This window comes from Mustela putorius, unplaced genomic scaffold (genome assembly GCF_011764305.1).
Source record: "Mustela putorius furo isolate JIRA1106 unplaced genomic scaffold, ASM1176430v1.1 tig00003853_pilon_pilon_pilon, whole genome shotgun sequence".
Classification (NCBI taxonomy): domain Eukaryota; kingdom Metazoa; phylum Chordata; class Mammalia; order Carnivora; family Mustelidae; genus Mustela; species Mustela putorius.
Genome location: NW_025422005.1, coordinates 30,036,916 through 30,055,850, shown reverse-complemented (window position 1 = coordinate 30,055,850; position 18,935 = coordinate 30,036,916). Strand labels below are relative to the sequence as shown.

The window sequence follows — 18,935 nt, the reverse complement described above, 5'->3', positions numbered from 1 at the left end:
GGGTGGCATGGGTCAGTTCACGCTGGGGCTGGATTACCTTGTGGGTGTCAATGAGAGACTGTAAAGCCTCTGTGTCATCAGGAAGTGCTCCCCGAAAGCGAAGCGTTTGCTCTGCTTCAGAAAGCCACTCCAACAGCATGTGGACTGTGTCCCGAAACTCTTCCGCCTGAAATAACCAAGCACAACAGATTGAACCTCTCTGCAGCCATTGTCCTGAACACTGGGGCATGGCAGGGAAAGGGTTGGGCCTGAACTCATTAGTGCATCAGAGGCACCAATGGCCCTATCAAAGCCTCCTACAAAGGGCATCTTTCATTTGTAGTTCTTTGAAAACCAACTGAATTCATTTTTTTCCTCCAATACAAATGAACATTAAAATCTTGTAGAACATGCGGAATATCAAGTGTTTGACTATATGTTCATTTTGAGGCTGGGTGGAACTGATCCTGATAAAGAAATGAGAATGTCTTTGGTGGTCCCCACCAAAGTCTCTGACCTGTTTTAAGGCCTGCTCAAGTCGGCTTTGCTTGGAGACAGAGAGTTTGCACACAGTGTCCCAGCGAGTGCTAAGTTCCTGGAGCTGTCCTTTCACCCACGTGGTGTCATCGCGACTGTTTTCAATTAGCTCTCGGCCTGATCGCTTCAGTACCTGAACAGTTCCTGTTCGCTTTCCCAGTTCCTTCTGGAAAACCTAGAAAGAAAAATAGAGGAATTAGTTTGCTGAGAAATGTTTTGAACCCAAGAAGCAAAATGTCAGACAAAAGGAATCATTTAGTTCCGTTCTCCTTGGTAGGTTCCAGTCATGTGTCTTTTTTTTACACAGAGGGAGGCAGGACGATATGTAAGAAAGAAATACCCAGAAGAGGTGACTCTAAAGATGAGGCCTGGGTAAGTTGCTCAGCTGGAGTCCCAATTTCCTAACTTGTAACACAGAAATGACATCAGAGCAAAATTTCCAGAACTGTGGGAGTTTAGTAAGAACACATCTGCCACAGGCATAATAAGATGTTAATGTAATTTCAAGTAAAGCTGAATGCTTTGTGCTGAAACATTATGGAGGTTGACACAACAGGTGTAGGTTACACATAAACATTGCTGTGCATGATGCTGGGCTTGCTAGGGTCAGAATCAGCTAAAAAAATAAAAGAACACATTTTCATTATAGGAGTCCATGAAAATGCATATCTTGAGGGGCTCCTGAGTTTAAATTCATGGTGTGACTCAATGGAGAGATACCAATAGGAAGAGGGGGAAAACCCTAAGATGAAACTTATACATTGCCAAAACTGAATCAAAGCAATCTGGGTAAATTCTCTGTGACTGACACGGAATCCCAGCAATAGTTTAAGGACACAGAGCAAGGAGTGGTCTCTCCGACAAGTGGAGACAAAGGCTCATTGAGGCTTCCTTTCTCCCCTGGGTGGGGAATGTGAGCAGAAGGTCTGCAGAGGCCAAGGACCCAGTGGCTGTGCCCCCTGTGGTGCAGCTCCCACCCCTCACCTTATGGGCATCCATGAGGTTCATGACGAGGTCGAGGTCTCCGTGCACGGGCTGGTCCTCAGCCAGCTGCGGCTCCACCTTGTACAGCCAGTCGACCAAGGCCTGCAAAGCGTCCATGAACTGACCCGAAAACAGCAGGGCCTCCTCCAACTTGTGCTGCCTGAGAAAAGCACACAACCCTCACCGTTTTTAGAAATCCCGTCTCTTTGGCTGGCTCACAATTCTGACCACTGAATGGAAAAGGAATACTGCTTGAACTCTAGAGAGAGAGGGTCCTCCATGCTGGACTGGTTTGAAATAGAGCAAAAGGTGATTAAGAGATATGCCTAGACATTTTGAATCAAACCACTCTCTAGAATGGAGTAAGGATAGTGTAGGTGGTAGGTACAGAGGCCCTCCTGGTCCCTTAAGAGTCCAATGGTTATACACACAGATACACCATATGACCAAGATCAGTGTTTATTTTATACTACTCAGGTAGAGGATGATGGTTTTGGTCATGGTCTGTGGTCAGGAGTTTAACTCCTAGCTCTAGACCAGTTGTGTAGTCCTGGGCTTTCTCATCACCAATTTAACCCTCAGTCACTTCATCCAAAAAATGGGAGTATAAATAATATAAAGATATCATATTACTTAGCAAAACATAGTGTACAAGTGGGTGAAAGCACGACTTATGGAACCAAATCCAACAGCGTCAAATCCCAGCTCTGCTGCTTAGTAGCTGAGTGACCTTGGGGGTCACTCTTTATGATCATAACCTCTTTACGATCATTTTTCTCATCTGTAAAATGGGAATAAGTATCCCCCTCAGTGGTCGTTATGAGGATTACATGATTGGTTCGCCTCTATCTGGCAAGTGCTCAGTAGTAACTGTCCAGTAAAGGTTAGGCATTACGATGGTTAAATGAGGTGATGCGTGCAGAGGTTTTGCTTGCTGTCTGACACAGTGCGAGAACTCACTGAGACAGCTGTTAGTATCACAAACTGGTCATTGACAAATATTTGGAGTTACTAATCTTCTATTGCTGTTGGCTTGAGTTTATGTGCCTCTCTCTAATACAGTAAGATTCAAGCTGAAAATGAGAACTTTAATATTTTATTCAACTTATTTCATAATTCTTATTGAATGAACTAGAAATATTGAGAAGCTATAAAACCTATTATTGATGCATTAGCTTTATGGTCATGTTATGGAATTCCATTTTATGGGAATGAAGAATCTTTGTTAGTTTTGGGATAATATACAGCCCCACTGAAGCAAAAATTCACACTCACCTCTCCACAGACTTGCCACAAACAGTATCCCATTTGTCTCTGACTTCTCCCAGTAAATTGTCAAGTTTCTGAGTGTCATCAGGAAGCAAAGTCTTTTCTTTCAGGGCTCTGCCAGTTCGAATTGTGGTATCATACACAGGCTGCTTGCCGCCCAGAGTTTTCTGAAACTCCTGTTTCCAAAAAGGAAAAAAAAACCAAAACTGATGCTAGACGGCAGATGATGTCTTTATTTGGAACAAAGAAAAATTTTCAGTATTCGGGTTGGTAATCAGAGTATGAAGGTCACTTACCTCCTGAATTAACAATAGCTTATCCTTAAGAAATTTATAAATTTTTTTTATACCATATACGGCAGTGCATAACAATTTCTAAAAGCCTATAGTTTCAACTGGTTACTTCCAAAATCGCTTTGTTTGAACTGTTATTTAAATGCATGACTCTTTTTTTAAAAAATTTTTTATTTTTTATAAATAAATGCATGACTCTTAGGGTTTGACACGGTCTAGATATAAAATGGAATGCTGGTTTCATCACTTTGATTTTCCAACATTAACTGATTTTCTTTTGACTAGCTCTGACTTCCATTTTTAGCAATCTTCAGTGAATTCCCAGCTCAGAACCTAAAAGCCACGAATGCTTTACCTTATGCTTAGAGAGCTGGAGTTTAATTTTGTCTGGGTCATTGGATATCTCCAGTTCCGAGTCCAGGTGACTCTCTGCATCTTCCAGCCAGTCGATCAGTTTTTTCCAAGCTTCATGGAACTACAACAATATAAAAAATAACTTATAACAGGAATGACTATGCAAACTAGACTTTCATGAAAATCATTCCCGAGACTCCATACATACAGCCCAAGGTTGTTCAATAAAATTAGGTCTCTTTCTTTCACAACTCACTTGTTTTGCCCGCTTCCTGGCATCATCCAGGGATCGCCCTCTTTCAATAGACCGCTGGACAACCTTCTCCCATCGAGACTGGACGCTGACCAGCAAATTCTTGATCAGAACAACATCCTGTTTTTGGCTAAGGAACTTTAACTGATTCCCAGTTTGATCCAGCTCAATGATCTGGTCTCGATGAGCATTGACCTCATTAGCAAATACCTGAGGGGATAATATTGCCTTCTTTAAACTGAAGATAAGATAGAGGAGCTTCTCTTCCAACTAGTCCTCTCAAAAGGAGGGCAACACCATAACATCATAGTTACCTTGTGCTCCTCTATCTGGGAAAGGACAGTGTTTAGAATCAGGCTGGGAGGAGAGGCAATGTTGAGATTCTGCTCTGCTAGAGTGAGCCAGTTGATAAACTCTTGCAGGGAATTCTGGAATTCTGTTGCCAGGTTGAGGGCCTCTTCCAGCTTTGACTGAATTTTAATTAAAACACACAAAAAGAAAAAGTGCCAAATTCAGGAATTGTAGCTTCAAGAACAAAGGCGTGAATTGTACACCAAATGAAATGACCTCTAAAAAGGAAGCCTCATTTAATCAACCTCCAAACATGCCTTGTTTACAAAAAAGGGGGCAATTTAATGTTAGTGTCTGAAACTGAAACAACCATGTATGAAAAGGAAAGAGCACAATTTGCAGCTATGTGGGTTTTTCTTCAATTCCCCACTTCCTGGGACATTAAAGAACAGGGATAGAACTATTCAGCATATGTAAGTGAACAGATTCTTCAGTGGTGACAGCTGCAGGGTCTGCAACTTGTTTGGGGCAAAGCCTCACTTCTCTTTAACATACTTTTGTGGTGTAAAAACAACTAAATGAAAAGCACTTTACTGTAAAGATGATGCTCGTGCAATGCTCTCTCTTTAAATATGTTTTCAGCAAATATGGCACCTGAAAATATATGAGGCTGAAGCTTAATCTTTCTTACTTACTGACTTATTTATTTATTTATTTGACAGAGATCACAAGTAGCAGAGAGGCAGGCAGGAGGCAGGGGGGGAAGCAGACTCCCCACGAGGGGCTTGATTCCAGGATCCTGAGATCAGGACCTGAACCGAAGGCAGAGGCTTAACCCCCTGAGCCACCCAGGTGCCCAAAGCTTATTCTTTTTTTAATTTTAATTACACACACACACACACACGTGTGTGTGTGTGTGTATGTATGTATGTATGTATATATATATATATTTTAAATATTTTATTTATTTATTTGACAGACAGAGATCATAAGTAGGCAGAGAGGCAGGCAGAGAGAGAGGGGGAAGCAGGCTCCCTGTGCATGTATATATATATATATGTATGTATATATATATGACTTTATTTATTTGAGAGAGAATGAGTGAGAGAGAGCATGAGAGAGGAGAAGGTCAGAGGGAGAAGCAGACTCCCCAAGGAGCTGGGAGCCTGATGCAGGACTCCATCCTGGAAGTCCGGGATCATGACCTGAGCCCAAGGCAGTTGCTCAACCAACTGAGCCACCCAGGCGCCCAGTATTTTTAAAAATTTTTATTTTTTAAGTAAGCTCTAGGGCCAATATGGGGTTTGAACTCACAACCCTGAGATCAAGAGTCGAATACTCCTGGGGAACCTGGGTGGCTCAGTCGGTTAAGCATCTGCCTTCAGCTCGGGTCATGATCCTGGGGTCCTGGGATGAGTCCTACCTACATCAGGCTCCCTGCTTAGCCAGGAGCCTGCTTCTCCCTTTCCCTCTGACCCTCCCTGCTAGTGCACATGTATTCTCTCTCAAATAAATAAAATCTTAAAAAAAAAAAAAAAAAGAGTCTTATGCTCTACTGACAGAGCCTGCCAGGTGCCCCTGAAGCTCATTTTTAAGCTACAAGGAGAAAAGGTAATAAAAGCCATAATATTCTAAGCAAACAACACTGGATATAAATTTTTAGACACTTTGATCTAAATAAGAATGACAAAAACAATGGCTCATTCAGGGCATGTGCCAGTGCTAAGAGTACACCCTAATTCCAGAAGCTACAAGGTAAAGAAAGCCTCAGAGATAAACTCTACCCACACACCTAAGGTGATGGCCTCTATTCCTGGTCCATCTACCAGGCAGGTATAGTGGAATAAGGACATGTTGTTAACTCATAAAGAGAAACCAAAGATGTAAATGATAAATGTTAATTGTTGTTAACTGGTTTATACTGTAGAGGTATTTCTCTTTGTGTTTTCAGGTTATTTTATTTATTTTTTTTTTTAAAGATTTTATTTATTTATTTGTCATAGAGAGAGAAGCGAGAGCAAGCACAGGCAGAGGCAGAGGGAGAAGCAGGCTCCCTGCCAAGCAAGGAGCCCGATGTGGGACTCGATCCCAGGACGCTGGGATCATGACCCGAGCCGAAGGCAGCCGCTTAACCAACTGAGCCACCCAGGCGTCCCTCAGGTTATTTTTATAATCTAGAAAAACATTATAATGAATGTTACAAAAATACAAGGACCCAATCTAAACCAATCAAGAGGAAAAAGAAAATCTCCCTTATATTTATCATACAAATGCTTGGAAACTAATACATTGCAAGTTCCCAGATGACAGGAAATCTTTCCACAACATCTTATCTATATATTCTTTAATACAGCACCACACATATTTAATCAATGATTTTAGTGATCCTGAAATGTAATGTTCTGCAAAATCAGAAATAACTATTCTTGACACCTGGCCCTTGTCGGACCGGTTCCACCAGTGATAGATAACTATTTCTTGAGACAATCTGCTCCACTGATGGGAAAACCTTCAAGAAACCTGATTCTGAGCCAGAATCTGCCTTGGTTTCTTTAATTAGTCCTCGTTCTGCATTCTGCAGGAATAACAGAGGATAGTCTGTCTAAGAATTAAAACAAAGCCTTATATTCAGCTCCTCTGGCCATTCTTCATATAAGAGAATTACCAGACCTCACACTAAAAGAATTCTAGGACATTAATGCTTCTCTAAAAATGTTCATTTAGATGTGTGCATATTTGTTTTATGCCCTTCTGCCCATTAAATTTCACAATGATAGGGTCCACACCTTTGTTTCCACTATACCTGTAGCAGCCCAGTGCCTCGTACATATTTGCTTAGTAACTGTTGAATGGATGTTGCCAACAAATCTGAAGACATATTTTACATTTGATCTGCCCGGTACAGAAACTCTGTGTTGAGTGATACACCAAAATTCAGTATTCATAAAAAACAGTGTTTTGAGGCCTTGATCCCTGACCACCTTTCTTTAGAGGAGAATTTGATTTTTGAAGAAGAATGGGAGAGGTCACGTAAATAAACTTATCTCCTGACTTTTAGTAAAATTCTCTGCATACTGGATTTATACAATGGAGAACATTAGCCTGACTTCCTGCATGCTCTGTTCCCACCCTCCCAATCCCAAGCCAGGGACTCCAACTTAACCCGGTTTTTTAGTAGGACGATTAATATGGGCTGTAAGTCCATCACTGAGCAGTAACAGCCAGTAATGTCTGAACTGGTAAGGCATAAAAGGAATGAATAATAAAAGCAAATAGCAGCAGAAACTAGCACCATCAGTGCAACTTGACACAGATACAAAACAGGAATTTAACAGCAGAAAAGACAGCTTGGGGGCGCCTGGGTGGCTCAGTGGGTTAAGCCTCTGCCTTCGGCTCGGGTCATGGTCCCAGGGTCCTGGGATCGAGCCCCGCATCGGGCTCTCTGCTCAGTGGGAAGCCTGCTTCCTCCTCTCTCTCTGCCTGCCTCTCTGCCTACTTGTGATCTGTCAAATGAATAATAAAATCTTAAAAAAAAAAAAAAAAAAGAAAAGACAGCTTGATTAGCACAAAAGTGATCCTGAGGATATCAGTTCTACAACTTCTGGTACCATGTACTGGTCTTCGAAAAGTCTTCACAGAAACTAGATGGTAATTACATGCATTTGGCAAGTAAACGACTCAAGCCCAGGAATCAAACACTGTAATTTGTGGTGATACCTTTCTTTCTTCCATCTTAGTGCTGACCACATGCCACTTCTGCTCCAAGAGAGCTACACTCTGTTCTGTCTTTGAGCCAGACCCAGAGTCGTCCCGGCTTAGAAGCATGAGCCTGCCTTTGTCAAGCAGTTGATTATAAGTCTCCTCCTTGGCTTTTAGCTGGGAATAGAGTTCCTGGAAAAAAAAAAAAAGGCAAGAAGGAGATTGGCAATGCCAATTCCCTAAGAGACACCCACACACAGATTTATGAAGACAGCTGGAAAAGTCCAGGAAGGTCTCATTCTTGATTAAGCCCTTTTTTTCGGATTCAGTTCAACCGTTTAGCAATGAATCCTATCATTCTTCATTAAATTAAAATAATTTTGTTATCAAGTTAAGAGGATTCGAGGATCAGTGATCACAAAAATAGACCCCCCAATAATTTATTTCTGTTTCATGAAACATTTGCCTAGAAATTATGTTACCTTCTTTCCCTTAGCCCCTTTCTTAATACATTGCCAGAATCTATTGAATTCCCTAAGTCCCCCCAAACACTCTTTTCCTAAGTAGAGACACATCTGTGTTCTGTATTTGTCTTCTTGATGCTTTCATCTTCAGGTCAATATTCCTAAGCCAACCGATTGATCAACTCAAAATTTACCAGCTCACCAATGTATTTCCAATCAAGCTTCCCTGTCACCACTGCTGCCTGTGTTAGGTGGTATTAACACCCACATAAAAGCAACAATCCTTAAAGTTGTACTCTATTGTTGGTAAAAATGCATACTTTGTAGACTCCCAGATACATACAGGTCTATGAATTCAGTAAGGAGCTGCTCAACAGGGGATTATGTTCAACTTCAAGGAACATCTATTACCATATGTGTATCAAGCTGTTCCCTAGCAGTTTCAGGAAGTCCTCCCGTGGGCTTAGATGCAGAAAGTTGGGTCTCCATTCTAGTCAGTTCCAGGAGAAAATCTTCAATTTCACTGTGGAAACCCTGGGCCTTTGAGAAAAGACATATCAGCAAGGTCAGTAGTCAATTCTCAGCTTTAAGAGTAAACACTAAATGACCATATGAGAAGCCTATCCTGAAAAAGGAATTCTGGGCTGTTCTCAGGGTGGTTCTGTTGCTGGATTAGCATGGAGCTGATATATTTATTTATTTCTAGAATCTAGTAGAATCCTTGTAACCTATCACTGATGTCTGATGTAACTTGATGAACTGATTGACTAAGGTACTGTTGCAAATGGACAGGGGGGCGGGGGAGGAGGGGATACTGACTTGATGCAAAAAATAATGAAATCTGTGAGCAAGCTGGTCATACCCAAGATCTACTAACTACTACTAACTTTGAAGAGAAACTAAAGAGACTAGGCTACAGACAAATCCAAAAAGGACCACTCAATCAAAAGCTATTCTTTCCAGACAAGTTCTAGTGTGGAACTGACTTTCCTCTTAAGACACGGAGTGGAGTGGGTAGAGGGGATGCTACTCCAGATTGCTTTCCTTTGACAGGCTCGGACAGGCGCTCCTCCGGACCCTGCGAGGTGCACAGCCCCACCTACCGATCTGGACAACACGTACCTGCTGCAGTGTCAGCTGAAGCTGCTGCTCTCTCTCCTCCGTTTTTTGTAACACTGACTCCCAGCACTGGTTCATGGTTTCCAAACGGCTTCTCAAGCTGCTCGCATCATCTCCAGCACTAGACTCAAGAAGCTCATTGCCAGCTTTGTTGACTGTTTCCACTGTGGCTTGGTGGGCCAAAACATCATTTTTTAGAACCTAAAAAAATGTTGGACATCATCATTTATTTCCACAGATGCCACCAAGCCTGGTTCTCTATAGTGCACACAGTATCAAGAGGCTGCTGGTGACAACATTTGGTCTCAAACCAATAGATGGAGAGATGAAAACTGAAAGCACTTACATGGTGCTTTGCGAGCTCAACTTCAATGACTTTTGGGTCTCCACTTATAGGTCTCTGAGCATCTAACAACTCCTCAGTGTGAGTCAGCCAGCTCATCAGTTCCTCTAAGGCATGCTGGAACTGGCCAAGGGCCAGAAGAGCACCTTCTAGTTTGTGCTACTCAGAAAAAGATATAAAGGAGACATTTGTCAGGAAATGAGAAAACAGTAGCTAGTTGCCCACTGACAGACTCTACGACCTGCCTCACCTGTCTATGGGCAATTTTTTCACCCAGGTTCTCCCAGAGGTGTTTGAGTTCCGTCAATGGTTCTCGGATAATGTCTCTGTCCGTCTCGTCTGTAGCTTTCTTTAACATCAGCTCACCCTGGTGATTCAGCTTTTCCATCTCAATTTGCTGTTGGTAAACTTCCACTTTGAACTCCTACCGGAGACATACTTCATGTTAACATCAAACCAATTCTTTAAAAATGAAAATGCAACTTTCTTTCAAAAGCCATTCCCAGTCACAAACCTTCATTTCATTTAATTGATCTTTAACAGTGTTGAGGTCAGTGCCGACAGGGGGCATGGTGCACAGCTTAATCACAGTGTTATCTAGCCAGTCAAACATAGCCTAAAACAAAAATACAAACAGTCAAAAACCAAAAAAGCACCAGCTGTTTGGAGAGAATTAGTATCATCTCTGCTGACATAAGCAGACAAAAATCAAAGACCCTGAACTATTTGTGTCTTTAGGTAGGGGGCAGAGGTAAGGGATAATGAACTTTACTCCAGTAATATGGAGATTTAAGAACAGAGCCAGTATTATTAGGATAATGTCCAAAATAAGCTACACTTTGGAAAAACTAAATGTGAATAGAAGTTATTAGTATTTATCACGGCCACCTAGCAAGCTCAGGATGTGGTCAAAGTACTGTGCCAAACTGTTCTTCAAGGTAACCTGGGTTTGGAACCTCTGGCAAGCAAGGATTACACAGTACGACCTGCTTCACTGCATAGCCACCCTGAGGATGAAGATGATGATGAAAAACATGGCAAGAAGAGTAGAAATTTGGAGATCAGTACTTTCCTCACTAGGAACAGGAAAATTGGCTAGAAATACCGAAACAGCACTGTCTTAGGTTTGAGAATGCTCTAGTCCTCCAAAGGTGATCCATACCACCAGATTTAGAATATGACAAAAAGAACACGGAAGCTTCTTTCTGTGGTGGTCACCCTGTGGCACCTCACCTGCAGAGTGTCCTGATACTGCACAGCGGCCTGCATGGCATCCTCAAGCTTTTCTAGCCTCTCTTTCCAGGTTTTGTTTAAGCTCTCCCAGGCATTATTCAGCTAAGGGAAAAACAGATTCTTTAATTAATACCAGTCTTCAGTGTGAGTCCACTAAGGTTTCATCTGAATTCCATATCCATTTTTTTCCACACCTCGTCAATGCTCTTCTTCACTTCAGGTTTCTCCGTTTCTCCACAGGCAAAAATCAAATCTGCTCCAAGGATTCGAATAAACTCCAATTCCTCATGCAGACCATCTGTCTCTTCCTTAATAGTCTACATGTAAATGAACAGATCATAAGCCAAGACAGAAAGCAGAACACAACTTCCCAAACTTTGCAAATGTAATTTATACCCTCATCAATAGCAGATGTTGAACAGAACTGTCAATTTCACGAAAGCCTTTCAATGTCCTTAATATTTCATCTACCCAAACAGTGCAACTTCAGACTCAGTTCATTTTTCTTTTGCTCTCTCACACATATAAATATATTTCATACATCTATATTGTATCTAAAACAGCATTTTTAAAGTACTCTAGGAAAGGTCTATTGAGCTTTAGTAGTTTACTGAAGGTTCATCCTTCCAGCCTCCAAGAGATAATAATCTATACCCAGAAATCTATCATGGGGATTGTGGGATTGAACCCCTTGTCAGGCTCTGTGCTCAGTGTGGAGTCTGCTTCAGACTCTCCCTCTCCCTCCCACTCATTCTCTCTAATAAATTAATAAAATCTAAAAAAAAAGAAAAAGAAAAAAAAAGAACTCTATCACAGGGAAGCATATCTACAAGGATAAAATAATATAGTACAAGGCACCAATCAGAGAGCTGAGAGACTAACACCATAGAAATGCTAGGCTATATAATCTTGGAGACAGTCAGTTCTGGGCCAGATCCTAAAAACTGGTTCATGCACTGGCAGTGACAGGCAGGGAGTGGGGGAGAATGGCCGAAACTAAAGAGACAAAATGAGGTGAAAATGCATTTAGTAAAAACTAGGCTCTCCAAAAAGGCTAGAAAAAGGTATGTCAAAGTAACCATTGTTATTTCTGGATGATGAATCCAGAATTTATTTTCTATTCTATCTGTTGTTTTTCTACATTAAAGAAATTTACTTGGAAATTAATTAATTAATTAATTAACTTGAGAAATACTGACTCTAGAAAGGACTAAAATCAAAAAGTACATTCTATTAATGCGAATTGAGTTTAAAATTGATGGGAGAATTACTTCTGAGTGATGGAACTGTCCTACATCACAATTATGGATGTTGTATGAGTCTATACAAGTGGTACAACGTGTAAGTATAAAAAAGAAAGAAATCTCTACCATATATAGTAGAGCACATATTTTTTTCAAGTGGGAAAAAGTCCCACAACAAGAATAATAACAACGCCCAAATAAGCTGTTAACTTTTTCTAGAGGACAAACATGTACAAGATGGGGTTTTGTTTCTGTCTCACCTCAGCAGCTTCCACCTGCTGTTTGATTATAGATGGGTCAATGCCTGGGCTTTCTAAATCATGGACGATGTCCTGGGTATCTCTGATAGTGGTCAGGAGAGCTGCCATGTCATACCAGAACTTCTCCGCGAGTTCAAGGACATCAAGGAACTTAATTTCTCGCTCTTCAGCCCGAGCTTTGATGTCCTCCCAGAAGAATACCATTTGATCCAATTTGTCCTGGATTTCTGAGGGAATAAAGAATAGATATGAGTGGGACTCTCTAAGTACTTGAATCTGCTTCATCAGATATTTCCCCTAGTTCTTATCCTTTAAAAAGCTCTAAAAATTTAAACTGCAGGATAGTTTTCTACCTTTGCTTTATTATTTAGACATTTGTATTTTCCATGTACGTTGGTCTCCCACAGAAAGAGATCACAGAGGTTAATGTGGAAATGAGTTATCATCTAATATAAAGGTACCACTAAGATACAAACGACCGAGGGGAACCTGGGTGGCTCAGTTGGTTGAGCGTCTGACTCTTGATTTTGGCTCAGGTCATGATTTTAGGGTCAAGAGATCAAGCCCCACATCTGACTCTCTGTTAAGGGGAAGTCTGCTTGGGATTCTCTCTCCCTCTCTCTTTTGCTTCTCCCTCTACTCATACACTATCTCTGAAATAAATAAAATCTTTAAAAGAACAAAATCAAAACCAAAAGACCTAATTTATAAAGGGGCTGAGATGAGAGTTCTGTTTCCAGTATTCTGTGTTGGAACTCACAGAATGTATTCGGTGAAATGTATCTGGTGGGATGCTGGAGTCACCAAAGCCTAGAATTTATTCTACTGATTTTCTTTAATAATTAATTAGATTCAGGGGCACCTGGGTGGTTCTCCAGGTTAAGCATGTGACTCTTGACCTCAGCTCAGCTCTTGATCTCAGGGTCTTGAGTTCAAGTCCCATACTGGGTATGGAGTCTACTTAAAGAGAAAAAAAAAAAAGAAAATTAGATTCATCAAGCACCTTTTGCAGCGAGATCCTTGTCAGCTCCCTGAGATCGCCCAATGAGCTCTTCTCCACGGCGCTTCAGGGCCTCAAAGGAAGGCTGCAGCTTTTCCAGCTCCACAGTGGCACTCTTATTGTCACTGATGCACTCTCTGATCTTGTCTACTTCAGCGGGGATCAGTGGTGGCATCCGCAAGCGAGAGGAGAGATTCTCCAGAGTCTCCAGCATGGGCTCAATTTTATCATGGAACTAAACAGATGTTGGACCATGAGCTATTACAGTAATACCTCATCACACTTCTGGGGGAAATGTTAGGGAATAAGGCCAGACTATAAATCTACCACTGTTTGGGATGACTTGCATTCAGCCTAGCCTGATGGCTGTCAAGTGTTAGGTTTGCCCAAGAAATTGTTTTGGGCACAGCACACCTGTGCTGGCCCACCAAAAAGAGAAAGTAAATGTTTATTTGCAAAACAAACAAACAAAAAGATATTAAGTAATATGCTAGAAATCAACTCAAGTCATTTAGTGCTGTCATAATACTCCCCCTATTGCAACTAGGGTGACAAGAAAGGGACAAGACCATGAAATTGTGAGAGTCAGTGTGTCAACATCTCAGATGACAGTTGCATGCAACAGATTAGACCAACAAGTTAGAGGCCCTCCATCAACTGTGTAAATGAATGGGAACTCAATATGCCACATGATTTGGAGATTAATAGTAACATGGCATGCAATCTAATAACCCACTATATGTAATAGTGAGAAGGGAAAATGTCTGCATGATGAAAGGTATTAAGGAAGGCCAAATCTATCTTTATTCTAAAAGAACAATTTACCTTCCCACTTATCTGGTATTTTAAAGAACAGGACTATAATCATAAAATTTTCATTTACAATCTGAAGCAGAGAAAGGGGGAAAAGGAGCAATGTAGATAAGCTTTCCCCCTTACAAAGCTCTCTAGAACCAATTCTGGATTCATTGGAAGAAGGCTTATCAACTTGAAGTGTCTTACAGGGAAGATACAGTGGGATTTCAATAAAATCACTCCCTACCACTCCCTCATTTCTAGGTTTCACCCCAAGTGAGACTGGCATAATAAATCATACTAATAAGCTTAGTCCACTACTACAGTTAAGGGAATTTCTGCATAGGTAAATTCTCTCAATTGTCAGCTTCATAAGAACCCCCTAATCCCGTGTGGGTGGGCACCTTACCTCTGCAATCTGTAATGGTGGGCGCGGTCAACACAACAATGAAATGTGACGATGTGGGGAAGACAGGAGCAGGCAGCAACAACACAAAGTAACACATTCCACAATGTGAGTGAGAGATGGGACGGAAGGTAGGGGGAAAAACTTGAGTAAGTACAAATATTAACCAAGAGTATTGAGACTAAACATAGGAATAAAATACCCAGACATGACAAAAATACCACTAACAGTAATATATTAGTTGAAAGTATGTAGTTACATGCTTTAAAGTCCACTGCTTGTGGTTTATGTTCCTCTTTGGCTCTTACTTCTCGCTACTTAAGCATCTTTTTCTGAACCAGGAACTAGCTGGTGGCCTCTTGAGTAAAACAACTAATGTGCTGTTCTCTAAATTTCAGAAGTAACAAGCCAAATAGGAACAAGACTTTTCTTGACACATTTGTTGTTTCAAGGAGAATTTATCCAAAATCATCCCTGCTAAAGACTCATCACAATATAAAGTTTTCAAGGAAACCATCAACAGAAAATATATACCAGCCGAGGTGAGTTTTACCCGCCCTCCCTACCCCCCACCCCCGCCCCGCCGCATCAGTATACCAATGTTCCTTGGAACGAAAATAGAGACAGGCAAAGGTTCCTGGACTACTGATGATGTACTGTCAGCATGCTGGACTAGACATTCAAGACCACAGGGGCATACCTGACACACAGACCTCCTGCTTAGACTAAAGGACAGTGTTGAAGGGATCATGAGTTTAAGACACACATACCTGAGCCGACTGGGAAACAGCCTCATCCAGGGCCAGTGCCCGCTGGCGCACCTCCTCTTTTATTTGGGCATACAGGTTTTCTGCTTTCTGGTATTTTTCTTCAACCATTTCCCCCTCCTCAGGGTTTAACTCCTTTAGCTGTGGGCCTATCTTTAGCAGTTTATCGATATGGGGTTTGTGTTCAGCAATGGATTCCCTGAGTTGCTATGTAAAAAAAAATAAAGTGAGCATTTTTATATCAATTTATTTGCTTAAATATTTTGATTGGAGCTCATATAAACTTTGAGAGGAACAAAGTGAACTGCTAAAAACCAGCAAGTACCAGCATCTCACCATTTATGAAAGAACAGACAAACATCTAAGTCTTGGGTTCTAATACTACATAATCCTCCTAATTTTCAAAAGCCATCAGATGTCCCATCACTCGGGAAGCCTTCCTAAACACGTCCTCTCTTACTCCCCACAACCCTCCCATTGATGCAAGTTTAACCCCCCTCTTCTGTACATATAAATACGTCTGTGTACTATATTATAATTTACATGGTTAAATACCTGTCTCCCTCCCCAAACTGAGAGACACTAAGCAAGACAAGGCACAAATGGCAACATTTAGAGTAATCCAACTACTCCTTGACTTTATTACTGGTTCCTTCCAGTTTATATCCTTCCATGTACAGGAACACAGAGAAAGGAATAAGCACAAGCCATTAACCACAAATAAAAGAAACATTAAAAACCATCTTTAATGGTAACAGCATTAAGTGTCTACAGATTCCCCTCCTTCCCTAAAGGACATGCCACAAATGTTCTCTGCCCTTCCTTCATGGCTCCCACTCCAACTGGGGCCAAACCAAATGGAAAAAGCCACCCAGCCACACCCATCCCACAACATCCCACTGCGGCTGGGAAGATGAAGAATTTCCTTGATGCTCACTTAGTTCTTCACTTCTGCAATGCTCAGGGCTCTGACATCTCCATGCTTTTCTTTAATGCATTCATATTAAGGACCAGGGAAAGAATTCAGGTATGCATTTGTATTATGCAAAGAAATGTTAACGGATTAAGAATTAACTTCATAACACAGTACTTATAACCCAGTAGGCACTGATAAACATGCTGTTTTCAAATAAATTGTGGAGCCCATGTTCAGTTCTGCAATGAAATAAAAGCCAGCATGCTCCTTACCCTCATCTCCTCCTGCTGCTGCCTGAGCTGCTCATGATCAATGGCTGGAGGAGGTAACTGTGTTATCAGTGCCCGGGTTTCCTCAATCCAGGGGCTGAGCTCCTCATAAGTTTCCCAAAACTGGTTGACCAAGACTTGGGCCCGCTCGAGGCGGGTGTAACGCTCTGAATTGAGCAGACTAATGGCTTCGTACTGCTGTATTAGAGATTCTGTCTTTTCCTATGAATAACAAAGTATAACATTTATTACTCTACGAACCCTTCTTTTAAGGAAAAATGTAGGTGTATATCACACATTAAAAACCAAAGGATTTCTTTAGTTTTTAATGCTTAGAAATGGATTGAAAAAAATTACAAGTGATTTATATTTTCCTTATACTTACCTGAATTTTCTATTTTTTCCTATCACATATATATTGTTTCTAAACTTTTTAACATATGAAAGTAGTTTCAAAGACAGTCAAACAGAGCAAGCACAACACAGCATTAACCTTTTAGTGAAGACACACAACTTCAGACACAGCCTAATTATGGTGAGTCAGTTCAAGACAGAACAACTCAGGCCTGTGATGGACCCTCTGCCCATCGAGTTTTACTTGGCTCTCTTCCTTTGAGAAAAACGTCTCCACAAACCATAAGTGACTCTTAATCTCACAAAACAAACTGAGGGTTGCTGGGGGGAGGGGGTTTGGGAGAAGGGGGTGGGATTATGGTCTTTGGGGAGGGTATGTGCTTTGGTGAGTGCTGTGAAGTGTGTAAACCTGGTGATTCACAGACCTGTACCCCTGGGGATAAAAATATATGTTTATAAAAAATAAAAAATTATTAAAAAAAAAAAGAAAAACGTCTCCATAAACCCAACACTTATGCTTCATACATTTAAAGCAAGTAGCTCGATTTATGAGTATTTCTGAGGAAGCAGTGTAACCATAACCTTTACAAAAATAAACGAAACTGGTCTGATCATTTAGAAGGACCTGAAGAAAGAATATCTGCATATGGTTCTGAAAAATCCATTATAGATACTTTGAAAGGCAACTAAAAGATCCTTACGGACTAAAGAAGCAATTCCTCTGTTATAAAGAAAATGGATTTGCAGTATATTTCCTATCACAAAGTAGGACTGTTTGGACATCTGCACACACAGGGTTAGGGATGTGAACCCCCCGGCCCCCAGAACATCAAGCTGCACTTTATTACCATTACTGTGACAGAGAAGAAAAAACCTTAACTATCAGTTAATAACTGCACTGATGCATCATGGTCAAGAAAGAACATGGTGAATAAATAAATGCAATTCACCTGTAATACAGCTTTTTGCTCCTCCCCACATGTGCCAAAGATTTCACCACGATGACTGAAGAGTTCATCCATTGAATCTTTGTGTCGAATGATGTCAATGGAGAAAGCCTTTGAAAGTGAACTAGAGTTAGATCATGAAGTAAAAGGACCCCAAGCCTGTTGCCGAAATGTTAGACAAAAGTCTATGAAAAACTCCTTGCTCTGATGAAGCCACATCAAAACTCTTCTATTAAGTCTGACACTTTGCCTATCTATACATCTTTAGTGCTTATCTTTTAACAGCTTATAAAAGTATCATCTCTCCTAAAAATCATCCAGAAAACTGATAACTATTCTTTCCTGAATTAATGGGCCTCTTGCTCCCTTTTCACAAAGCAAAGAATCTCTTCCTGTTCTTAAATATTTTTAATCTCTATCCAGCATCATGAAATTGCATTATTCTACCTGGGATAGTCAGAAACTCTCCTGTAGGGCACCTGGGTGGCTCAGTGGGTTAAGCCGCTGCTTTCGGCTCAGGTCATGATCTCGGGGTCCTGGGATCGAGTCCCACATCGGGCTCTCTGCTCAGTGGGGAGCCTGCTTCCCTCTCTCTCTCTGCCTGCCTCTTTACCTATTTGTAATCTCTCTCTGTCAAATAAATAAATAAAATCTTTAAAAAAAAAAAAAGAAACTCTCCTGTAGTCACTCTAAGCTGGTGAAGATTCTACTCACTCAGGGCACATCTGGGTACATCTGTGTTACACTTACCTTCTGCACCTGCAGCTGAGCTGTGGTCTGGTCTTGTTCCAGGCGAATTGGACCCAGGGCCGTCAGTTTTCGTTTTGTTTCAGCAACCCAAGCTAGTTCTGCATCAGCAGCTTGCTCATACTAATAGACATATTAAAGGAAAATGAGCCAATTACATATAACAATAGTCCATCTCCTTATAATTAGAATTTCTTTAACACAGAAAGGCCTGGATTTTCACTAATATGGTTTATATTACAAAGTAAAGACAAAACTAGGGGAGAAGTTCCTAAAATCATAAATCAAGATGCAGACAACTTGGAATGGATTAGGGGCGCCTGGGTGGCTCATTCACTAAGTGTCTGCCTTCGTCTCAGGTCCTGATCCCAGGGTCCTGGGATCTAGCCCCGCATCAGGCTCCCTGCTCAGC

At 41.2% G+C, this 18,935-nt stretch overlaps 1 protein-coding gene across 31 annotated transcripts in view; it reads right to left on the bottom strand.

The window, feature by feature from the left end:
- MACF1 (microtubule actin crosslinking factor 1) overlaps positions 1 to 18,935 on the bottom strand; it is a 337,337-nt gene that overhangs the window by 26,108 nt on the left and 292,294 nt on the right. For 21 of the 31 annotated variants that reach the window (XM_045064242.1, XM_045064247.1, XM_045064244.1 and 18 more), the window contains 22 exons: positions 18,527 to 18,646; positions 17,780 to 17,887; positions 16,479 to 16,697; positions 15,294 to 15,497; positions 14,527 to 14,535; positions 13,326 to 13,557; positions 12,323 to 12,549; positions 11,013 to 11,135; positions 10,819 to 10,920; positions 10,100 to 10,201; positions 9,836 to 10,009; positions 9,589 to 9,744; positions 9,246 to 9,443; positions 8,535 to 8,663; positions 7,678 to 7,851; positions 3,984 to 4,139; positions 3,673 to 3,879; positions 3,418 to 3,537; positions 2,776 to 2,945; positions 1,501 to 1,660; positions 497 to 691; positions 38 to 166 (listed from right to left, as the gene is read on the bottom strand). In XM_045064242.1, coding sequence (XP_044920177.1) covers positions 38 to 166; positions 497 to 691; positions 1,501 to 1,660; positions 2,776 to 2,945; positions 3,418 to 3,537; positions 3,673 to 3,879; positions 3,984 to 4,139; positions 7,678 to 7,851; positions 8,535 to 8,663; positions 9,246 to 9,443; positions 9,589 to 9,744; positions 9,836 to 10,009; positions 10,100 to 10,201; positions 10,819 to 10,920; positions 11,013 to 11,135; positions 12,323 to 12,549; positions 13,326 to 13,557; positions 14,527 to 14,535; positions 15,294 to 15,497; positions 16,479 to 16,697; positions 17,780 to 17,887; positions 18,527 to 18,646 — 3,414 coding nt within the window. The remainder of the gene's footprint in view (positions 1 to 37; positions 167 to 496; positions 692 to 1,500; positions 1,661 to 2,775; positions 2,946 to 3,417; positions 3,538 to 3,672; positions 3,880 to 3,983; positions 4,140 to 7,677; positions 7,852 to 8,534; positions 8,664 to 9,245; positions 9,444 to 9,588; positions 9,745 to 9,835; positions 10,010 to 10,099; positions 10,202 to 10,818; positions 10,921 to 11,012; positions 11,136 to 12,322; positions 12,550 to 13,325; positions 13,558 to 14,526; positions 14,536 to 15,293; positions 15,498 to 16,478; positions 16,698 to 17,779; positions 17,888 to 18,526; positions 18,647 to 18,935) is intronic. The other 10 variants (XM_045064243.1, XM_013045579.2, XM_045064256.1 and 7 more) reach the window with 2 other exon arrangements.